Source organism: Parasteatoda tepidariorum, chromosome 6 (genome assembly GCF_043381705.1).
Source record: "Parasteatoda tepidariorum isolate YZ-2023 chromosome 6, CAS_Ptep_4.0, whole genome shotgun sequence".
Lineage (NCBI taxonomy): Eukaryota > Metazoa > Arthropoda > Arachnida > Araneae > Theridiidae > Parasteatoda > Parasteatoda tepidariorum.
In genome coordinates, this window is record NC_092209.1 from 50031295 (window position 1) to 50041830 (window position 10536).

Here is a 10536-nt window from a genome sequence, read left to right on the forward strand (position 1 = left end):
ATGTTGTCATGCCAAAGAAGTTTTATCTCTTCCACAAGTTTTGAAATAGGCTTTGGATTGTTTAGTGCTTGCAACGAGGACAGCGAATCGGAGTAGATGGTTGCCCTGGGATAATCCATGTCAGAAAGCCATGAAATTGCCTTTTTAATTGCCACGAGCTCTGCAACATAAACGCTAGAGTTATTGGTGAGTCTGATGGAGGCCACCTCAATAGTCTCACCATCCAGTTTCACAATCATGCCAGAGCCTGTTCTATATTCCTTATCGTTAGTATTGGGGTTGGCGACCTCCATCCTCGAACCATCAGTAAAAATTTCAAGTCCCGTATTGATTGGTAGATACTTACCGTAGGGCACAGAACGAAAAGTGGATGGGTGAAGCCTAGATGGAGGACAGTCAGGACGTGCAGTCTGTAAAACAGCCCTAATATCCGAGTCAAAGTTTTCCAGTCGCCACTTCCACCTAAGTCGTTTGACACAAATATCATTAATTACTTTAAGGTGAATAGGCTCCCCCCCCGCCAGTATCTGGAGGGCCTCTGTGCTGGTAGTTGCATAAGCTTTAGTTATGAGTATTAGCGAAGACCTTTTTATTTTATTTTATAACCGTCGTTGAACAGCCGACCCAATTTCATGGGTTTACGACTACTTACGTTCAACTCCGTAGCCTTGTAATTTTGAACCAATCCAGAAGACAAGGAAACTCCTGGATCAGTACCCCCAGAGGTATTGATTTGTTGTGGGAACATGGAGGACTTTGAGACTCGACAGATTTAACGTGCATCAGTCACCATATAGCGAAGACCTTTGGATGGAATTTAATTTATCATTGATCCTATTAGTATTACGATACCAGACACTGGCGGCATATAAAATAATGCGTTCTGTGGCCCGCAGGTAGATGGTTTTAAGTATTTTTGGCTTAAGTCACCAGGTCGCCCTGGCCACCCTTTTAATAAGATTGTTAAAGTTTCCTACTCTCTCCTTGACCTGGTTAAGATGAGGTATCCAGGTCAAGCCTTGGTCAAGTAAAATACCCAGGTATTTAAGAGTTTGGACCTGTTTAATTGAATATGTATGATTATTGCTCATTTTAATATTCGGTGGTCTTCCGATTTTCTTTCTACTGTTGGGAAATGTGATGCAATACGTCTTATTATCACTAAATTTGAGTTTATAAGCATTAGCCCATTCCGAGAGTCCGGTAAGACAGCGGGTGGCCAGTTGGTCAAATAGATATAAAATTGGGTGTCTCAACAACATAAAAAGATCATCCGCGAAAGCTATTAAGCGGCAATCATTAAAATCAACCTCGATAAAATCATTAAAATTAATATGGTTAAAATGATGGAAAACAGTGTTGATATAAATAAGCCACAACACCGGCCCAAGCGACGAGCCCTGCGGAACTCCCATGTGTATGAAACGTCTAAAAATACAATTGCCTTCCTCATCTTTAAAAATCACTTCTCTATTACTGAGAAAGCTAAAAAGCGTTTTACTGAAGTTATCTGGGAGATCCAGTTTTTTTTACATATTAGAGCACTTATTGATTTTTAACATTTAAGATTTTAACCGAGTCATTTTTATCTGAAATTTTTCTATTATTATATATTTTTACATTGTAACGCTCTATGTCTCTGTACTATTATTGTCCCCCATACATTAAGTTTTTCTTATTCAACAACGATTTGAAATTTTGATTAAATTTGTATTTTAATATACGAATTTAATCCAGTTTCATGAGAGTTTAAGTGAGAAGTAATGTTTTAGTTTGGAATACTTATTTAATCAGAAGAAAATATTTAAAAAAAAAAAGAAAAGAAAAGAAAGAAAAAAAAATTTCTTCTGTTTTATTCTAAATAATATATTCTAAAGGTTTAATATACAATTAAAATATTTTAATTTTTAATTGTATATTAAACCTTTTCCTTACGGCTGGTACAACATGTGGACCACATGTGTTGGTAGAATATGGTACACCGTAAGCAAAGGGCCGTAAGCTTTAACTCACTGATGGTTTAAATGAGTTAAATTGGGAAGATGTTTCTCCCTTATACATTATTTCCCTATCTAACGTGGTACCATATGGAAAAGTCTGCATGTTTAAATACGACTTTTTACTTGCTGAACCGTAAGTGGGTTAGGACACATTGTTTTGAAAAAAGTTTTAATTGAATTATTGGGGACTTTGTTTGTTCTTAAAAATCTGGACTACAGTGATTATGCATGAGTCAAAATGAGTCATATGCAGGGCTAAAGAGAATAGAGGGGCTGGTTCACTCCTTTGAAGTAGCTCTCGCCGCGCCAATCATCCTATTTTCTGTAGTGACGTCACTTTGGCCCAAAGCTCGCACTTTTACTTCAAGAACGGAGCGTTTGGCCTTGCTAGCTCTAACTAATATTGGAGCATTTTTTTTGTGACATATTCTAAGACATTTGTAATTTTCTATAATGACTTTCTTCAGTTTTTGCAGTGAATTTACAAGAATTTAAAACTATTATCGAAATGCCAGTTTGCGCGATTGCAACTTGAAAAAATTTTGATATAAAAACAAAAGGAAAAAGTATAATTTTCCGCGTGTTCCCTAAAGTAAATGAACAACTATGTAAAGAATGGATTCCGAAATGACACAGTTAATATAAAACAGCAATACGTTTATTCTGTCGTTAAGAACTTTTATAAAAATTCATTATCTAAATAGAAACCGCCTCGTTACTTCATAAAGAAAGGCAGGTGAAAAGAATTAAAAAATGGATAAAGTCAAAGAAAATTAAAATGTAAATAAAAAGTATAAATAAAATATATAGTATATAGTTGAAATTCTCCTAATTTCATAACATATTTTTTAATGTAGTTATTCTAAATATTTATGATTTTTTTTAAAAATTATATTCTCTTAAATTTAAATATCTATAAATTATATCATCGTAAATTTAAATATCTATAAACAATTGTAAAATTTCTAATGTCATTATGAACCTAAATTATTATTTTGTTTCAGTAATTAGCGTTTAAGGTTGATGTTTCCTAATGATTAAGTATGAACAAATTGCTATTAACGACATATTTTAAAATCAGGGATTCTAAATTTAACTTAACTTATCGTTATAAAAGAATATGTAGATAAAAAAAGTGTCGATATATGCTTTCATTTTTCTTAATAATTAAAGTTAAAACTGAACTTTTTAAAATAAAGTATTTATAGTGTCATTTTCGCCAACTAGTAAAACATTTTTATAAGTTTAAAATGGTATTTTTTTTAATATAATGGCCAAGAAAGTTTTTTTGAACTATGTTTATGAACGGAAATAATGTGTTAATTACGTAAAGTTTGAAAGCTAATAACCAGAAAAAGTCTAACTTATTTTTACAAAGAGAAAGATGCAAAGTTATCATAATATCTTTGCTTGCGATCTCCGAGATCTGTGGACACAGTGACGTCATGAGGAGGGAAATCGTAGCTTCAGCTCTAAGAGCGGAGTGAACTAGCCCTTCTATTCTCTTTAGCCCTGAGTCATATGAGTCAAAATTTGTAGTACTGCCAATAAAATTTCAAGCACAATAAGAACTAAAAATTTATGCCTGAATTCAAAGTTTAACTCTTTAGTGGCATTTTACAAAGCACGATTATAAAAATGCGCCAATAGTAAAAATTTTTTTTTTTTAATATAAACTATTTTCAGATATTTATATTCTTTATCATATTCTTACAGGTAGAAGGTACGAGCATTCAGTTGTATATTTATTCCATTCAAAATATAATGTCTAATAAACACATACTATTTTTTATAATTCAAATTCAATAATAGTAAAAAAAAATTGAATTGTAAGGTACAAATTTTTTGCATCACTTTAAAGAATGCAATTTTAAATGGCAAAATACAAAATTTGAGCGAAGGCGGTCGACTAATTCTTGAGAAATCGAATTTTAAAACACGACTTTTTCAAATTATTAATTTGATAAGGTTAATCATTAAAATTGAGTTCTAAAACGTGAAGATCCCAGCATCAAATCAAAAGTTAAACAAGGGGTGCGGTTTTTTTTTTTTTTTAAGCACTGCAGATCTTTTCTTACTATGTTGTTAGCTATATCGTTGCATTTATTCTAGCTATGTATAAAAACATCGTAATATATAAATGATTACTGTTTGTTTAATATTATTTCTCATTACAGATAAATATATTTCATTTATGATAATAATATGCCACAAATTTGGACAATAAACAGAAGTTTGCAATTTTAATTTTCTGCACTGTAAAAAATAAATGCTCTAAATTAAAGACAGTTTCTTCTTCTTTTTTTACGAAACTTTCCTTGGAAATAATCCAAGCGAACATTTCCTTATATTAAAGATCTATCGTCATTACAGTATTTTCGAAAACATAATGATTATGACTACTGATTTGAAAATTCAACTGGAGTAAAATGAAAAATAATGAATGACCAGGGCCATCACCAGGGTTTAAATCCCGGACACCTGCTTGATAAGCGAGGACTCTAATCTCTATTTCTACCCGACTAATTGTGCAAACGGTTATAAAATCAAATAAATCATATTAGAGATTTTTAGGAATGAACGGAAATATGACTCATGTGAAAATCAGTTTTATCAAAGAATTTAGAACTCGTGTTGCGTCAAAAAACCTATGATTTCGTGATATAATGACTGTCCAAAAATATCAAAGCACGGCTCAAGGATTACTAAGTCATTAAAAAAGAGAGTTGCACTTCTTAAAATGCGTATCAAAAAATTACAATATTATCCTTGTTAAGTATCTATGTCAATAATGATAATATTATTATTAACTATGTACTGATTACGTATAAGCAATAATTGAAAATTTATACATAATGAATTAAAGTTCGCATTCAGATTCGTTTTTATTTACTGGATTAAGATTTATTTGTTTTTAATCGAAATAAATGCCGAAACAACTTAATTAAATAAGCAATATTAAAAAGCAATGTAAATAATCTTACTTACAAGTTTAGTATACTCTTTTTCTTCTGTTGTTATTGGACATTCAGTGTAATTTCTTCTAAAAACTTTGGGTTCTACATTGGTGGAATTCGCCATAACAACCATAGCAAGGGCAATATTCAATCTCTGAGATTGAGTGACTATAGAACATAGGAAGCCCAGTAGAGTAACTACGTATCTTCTTTGTAAAAGTCCATGAACTAAAAAATATTCATTAATATGCATATACAATGTAACATAAATGGTTTCTCATAAAATATCAGTAATCCTAAATCAATGATTTCTTATCTTCTTTCTTATATAATTAATTCTTATATAATTATTTCTTATGTATTTCTTATATTTTATTGTATTTATTTATAATTTCTTAAAAATCCTAAATCAATAATTTCTTATGTATTCGGTTGAGTTTGTAGGTACATCGTCATTTAATTACTGACTTAAAGGAGTCTTAATTGCTATTTTTCGTTTGCTGAATCCATTCAGAATTATTTTTCATTCGTTAAATTCATTTTTTGTCATTTTTTGTCATTTAATGTCATTCATTTATTACCTACATTGAAATTCCCATTGATACAACACCAATTATAAGGGTGTTGCTTCTTTTTGATATAAGTAACTATTTTTAAAGCACATAATAGTTTTTAATATACAGCCTTTAAAAAGCTAATATTTATCACAAGTTTACTTAATAAGTTTAAATTAACCATAATATTTCCTTTCAGTTTTTTGCTTTAATGCTTAAGAATGTCATTCTAAAGCAAAGATTTTTAACTATTTCTGTGATCTTAGGTTTTATAAATAAAAGGGATAAAAAGCAAAGAGAAAAGAATTTTCTTTCGCATGCTTTTTTTCCGAAAATCACTCGCTAAAATGGATTGAAAATTAGAGAGTTTTTCAACAAGAAAAAACCTATTCGACTTAGCTAAAAGTAATCTAATTTTTTGTCAATTAAATTAGCTCTAATAATTTTAGTGCATTTAAGTTTTAGAAGCCTGATACTGTTCTCTATTATAAACAATAAAAATGTTTTACGCTTATTTCTAATTTATAAAATGAAAGTTTAAATAAACTTTATTTATAAACATACGAAGAAACTCACGTGCAGATTTACTGTAAAACTCATTAAAATGTATTTTAATTGTGGAATTAATTAAATTAGATATTGATTATTTAGTTTCAATATGCTTTAAAATTTCAAATTTTTTTTATTAAATTAACAAGTTAGATATTTTTAATAACACAAAATTTTTTTTTTTAAATAATCTGAATTGATTAACTTCACGATTTGATGCTACTTTCGTGAATGTTTTTAAAATCAAATTACATAAACAAACAACATATATTTGTCCAGTTCTTGTATCTATTTAAATAGATTTATGTCACTTAGTGAAATCTTAATAAATTTAAAAATGGGTAATAACTCCGTTAATTAAAAATTACTTAAAAATTCAATTTATTCATAATAGAGAAAAATATTTTTCTTTCACATTGCAATGACGATTTCCGTTCAAATGCCAAAAACAGTTCAAACTTTTACTTACTAAATTCCATCATCAAATGATTTATATAAAAATGTGAAAGAACACCTTAACAAATATTTTTCTATGAAAAGTATCCCTTTAAAAGTTCATGCCACGTTTATTGTAAGAATAAGACAAGAAACTTGACTGAATACGTTTTCGGAGACAAAAACGAACTCCGGCACGCATAAAGTTATTTTGATTATCTAAATCAATTGTTATGTCGATGATACTCATTAATATTTATGTTTATTTAAAGATTGGCTGCTTCTACTTTGAGGTTACAATTCAAGAGCTACAAAAAGAAAAGCTAAACATTTTCTGTTATTTTTGTTACAAATGTGTCCATCTACTTCTACTTCGCTATTTTTTAAATTCAAAAATTATACTTTTCCTTTCGCTTGTAGTGTGAGAAAAGTATTGTTTGTTAAGAGTGTAATAAATAACTGCCTTTAACTTTCGCGCAATATTTTTAACAAATATATTTTTTAAGAACAAAATATATTTACTTACATTATATATATATGTTTATTTACAAATATATTTTTAAGAACAATTTATTGCAAAAGTTTTTACAAAACTTCAAATGCGTTTTTTTTTCTTACATTTCGAAATAAAAATTTTTTGATTTTATTATCTGATTAGACTAATACGCAATATCTAATTAGACAAAGTACAATATTATTTATATTATACAAAAGAAATCACACTCACATTTGCTGTAAAACTCACTGAATTATTTTATAATTATGGAATTAATCTGATTAAATATTTAAATAGACACACAGGAATATTTAAATATTCCTGTGTGTCTTAGAAGTTAACATATTTTAACAGTTTTAAATAGAATATTAATTTCATTATCGAAATAGGTATATACATATAAGTACAATATAATTTGTATTATGTAACAAATTTTTACCTCCTCCAGAACTATATTAAAAGTAATACGTTACCCATCAAGTTAATACTAAGACAATGTTGCCAGTATCTTACTAACACTTATCTCACTCGTAATTTTTTCGACGAATTTCAGAGATATTCAAGTTTTTTATTGAATTTTTTAGTTTCTTTTCCACAAAATTTAAACTATACTCTTAATACATAAGTACAATATTATTTTTTTCTTTTTCCACATAGTTTTTTCAGTAAAAAGAAAATTCCTAATTACAACGTATCTGTTACATATAACGTAAATAATGAAGCGAATTAATTAATTCGCTTCATAAACCTTTAACCTTTTTAAACCTTTTTTAAACTTTTATTAAAAAATGTAAAAAGTCGTGCTAAAAAGTTCTTAACCACCATTATCCTGAAGTGTGCAAATCTTTTTAACTGAATTGATATCCTCTGCTGCATTAATGCACTAAAATTATGAAAATTTCTCTAAAATTTCGTAAAATTTTAAAAACAAAACCTAAATACTAAAAATACGCACTTTGACTTCGTTTATTAGATTTTGGTTCCTCTTGAAAAGTACAATCCCTTAGCAAAAATGTCTACATTTTGTAATAGTTCTTAAGTTTGTTTTTGTAACTTAAAATATCATCCGTACACTGTTAGAATTTTTATTCTAAAATTATGGTATAATAGCCTGTATCAGTCTGTACACCTGATTAACCGTAAAATTTACGGTAAAGAACATTTTCCCCTTTACGGTATTGAATCCGTTTACAACTAGTAAGATTAAAATCCACAAATGCAAAACTATGCGGATTTTTAACCATTTACAATTAGCATGGTTTCAAAACCATAAATAAAAACTTTATCTGTACATTAGAGATATTTTAGCGGCTTTGTGATGTTGTTATCTATGCGTCAATGAGAGTATCGTATTGTTACAGCCCAGGGTGCCAAATTAGGGTGCTGGACACTGAAAACTCATGTGTAACAGGGGAATTATTGCGATGTCAATATTGGGACTCGAACCCAGTTCCGTCGGTTATGAGATTGGCAGAACTCGCTTTCTCTGCTATAATCAAATGACCGGATCAAAAGTTATATTGTTTTTTTTTTTTTTTNTTTTTTTTTTTTTTTTTTTTTTTGCACATTGTGAATTGTGATGTTAGAAATTTCCTCAAATTAATTCAGTAATTTAATTTTAACTTTTAATTGAACATTTGTTTGAAAAAAAATTACATTTATGAAAATAATTAAATTTTATTACAGAATTATTTTTATTAAATTTTCTTTAAATTTTATTAAAACATTTGTAGGTTTGTTTCTTAACTTTCTGAAAATATTTTAATTAATTGTTGGAAATAAAAAAAGGCAATATTTTTCTCGCTGAATTATTTGAATATTGTTATCGTAACATTGAGTATTGTAACAATAGCAAATCAGTGGACAACATCACATCTTTAAAATATCAAAGTTTGAAATTTATACTCCAAACTCCTTTTAAATTTAAACAAAATAAAATTGTTTTATCGTAAAACTTTTTTTAAACTTCAATTTCAAAACAAACATCCCTTCATTTTGTTTCCTAAACTATGAAAACCATTAATAAATTAAATAGCAACTATGATATAAAAAATATTACAATTCAAAAACATATCAATAGTATACTAATAATATTGAAATATTGTAACATTATTAATCGACTTATTAAAAAATTGTTAATTTGCCTTTAAAATGTAATTTAGAATGTATTTCATACCTGAATATGAAGACAGCCATTTCCTCATTTTCAATGTTAATATTCACTTTTAAAAATGCATAAACTTTGATACATTTCTTAAACTAATTAGTTACTTCTGCAGCTTTTGCTACTTTCCTTTTGTTTTTAGGCTCCACGATTATTTCTTAACCGGTTGAAGTTGTTACTTTTCTTTAAATTTCTCGAAGAAATTTTTTCTGACTGCAATTTAGACGTGAGTAACTAAAAATTCTCATCAGAAATGATGATACAGTTTTCATTTATTATCCTGACTCATCTATTCGAAAACTGATGACTGATATAAAATGCAAATAACTTCGTTTTAGAGTATATATAGGTAAAACTAATCTCAGATAAAAATATCTTTTCAGCTGACACAAGACATGTATAATCTTTTTTTCTCCCTCACATTCTTTCTCCCTCTCTTTCTCACTCTCTCTTCTTTTCTTTTCTCTCTCTTTCTCCCCTTTTCTCTCCCTTTTCTCTCATCTCAATGTGTTAAACAAACTTTTCAAAGAAAGCAAAAATATATTAAAATATAAAATTTTTAAATTTTTATCAAAAAAATTTCACATTAAGGAAGTTAGTTTAAAAATAAATAAATATTAATTTACTTAACCTTACTTCTTTAATGACGCCCGGTGGTTGAGTGGTAGCGCTTTGCGCTCCCGTGCCACATGTCCTGGGTTCAATCCTCGGGCCGGGAAAAGTTGACTCACCATTCATCACTTCATTGGGTCGATAAATGAATACCAAGCATGCTTGGGGTTTCAAAACACTGGGGGTTCCACGTTAACTTGACCTAACTGGAACGCCTGCCTCTGCACCCCAGAGCTCAAGGTCAAGAAAACTGAAACGGGCACAGTAGGCCTTGGCCCTCTATCGCGCCACTGAGTTCAGTTATTTACTTCTTTAATAAACATTTTTTTTCGATTATTGCATTTCATATTGGAACATTTTATGCATCCTTTAATAGTCTAAAGGTCTCATGTTGACCTTTGGGTGACGTCAAAATGCGATGTCACCAAACACGAACATCGTGACATTTTTCGATGTACGCATCAACGCCGCAAAAACCACACGTGACCTGACAAATAAGTCCCCGTGATTTTTTTTTCAATGCATTTTAGTGAATGCATTTAGCTATCTGGGTGTTTTTGCTTTAATAAAATTTTTTGCTTTGTAATACGCAAAAGAAGAAAAAATTCGCATCACCATGAACAACTTTTGATTTAATAAACGGATTTTCACGTTCCAGAACTCAATGGTTTGAATGGGAGATTTCAAATATACTAACTAGTTAGCGTAGACTATAGCGCAACTGTAAACTATATAAATATGTATATATATGAAAGGGTAGCAGTCATGG

At 29.1% G+C, this 10536-nt stretch overlaps 1 protein-coding gene across 1 annotated transcript in view; it reads right to left on the minus strand.

Annotated features, from left to right (window-relative positions):
• Positions 1 to 9674, minus strand: part of LOC107448863 (putative inorganic phosphate cotransporter) — a 32015-nt gene extending 22341 nt beyond the window's left edge. Inside the window, exons 1-2 of the mRNA XM_016064215.3 lie at positions 9168 to 9674; positions 4989 to 5185 (exon numbers count right to left, since the gene is read on the minus strand). Of these exons, the coding sequence (XP_015919701.1) occupies positions 4989 to 5185; positions 9168 to 9195 (225 nt within the window). The 5' untranslated portion in view covers positions 9196 to 9674. The remainder of the gene's footprint in view (positions 1 to 4988; positions 5186 to 9167) is intronic.
• Positions 9675 to 10536: the final 862 nt, after the last annotated feature.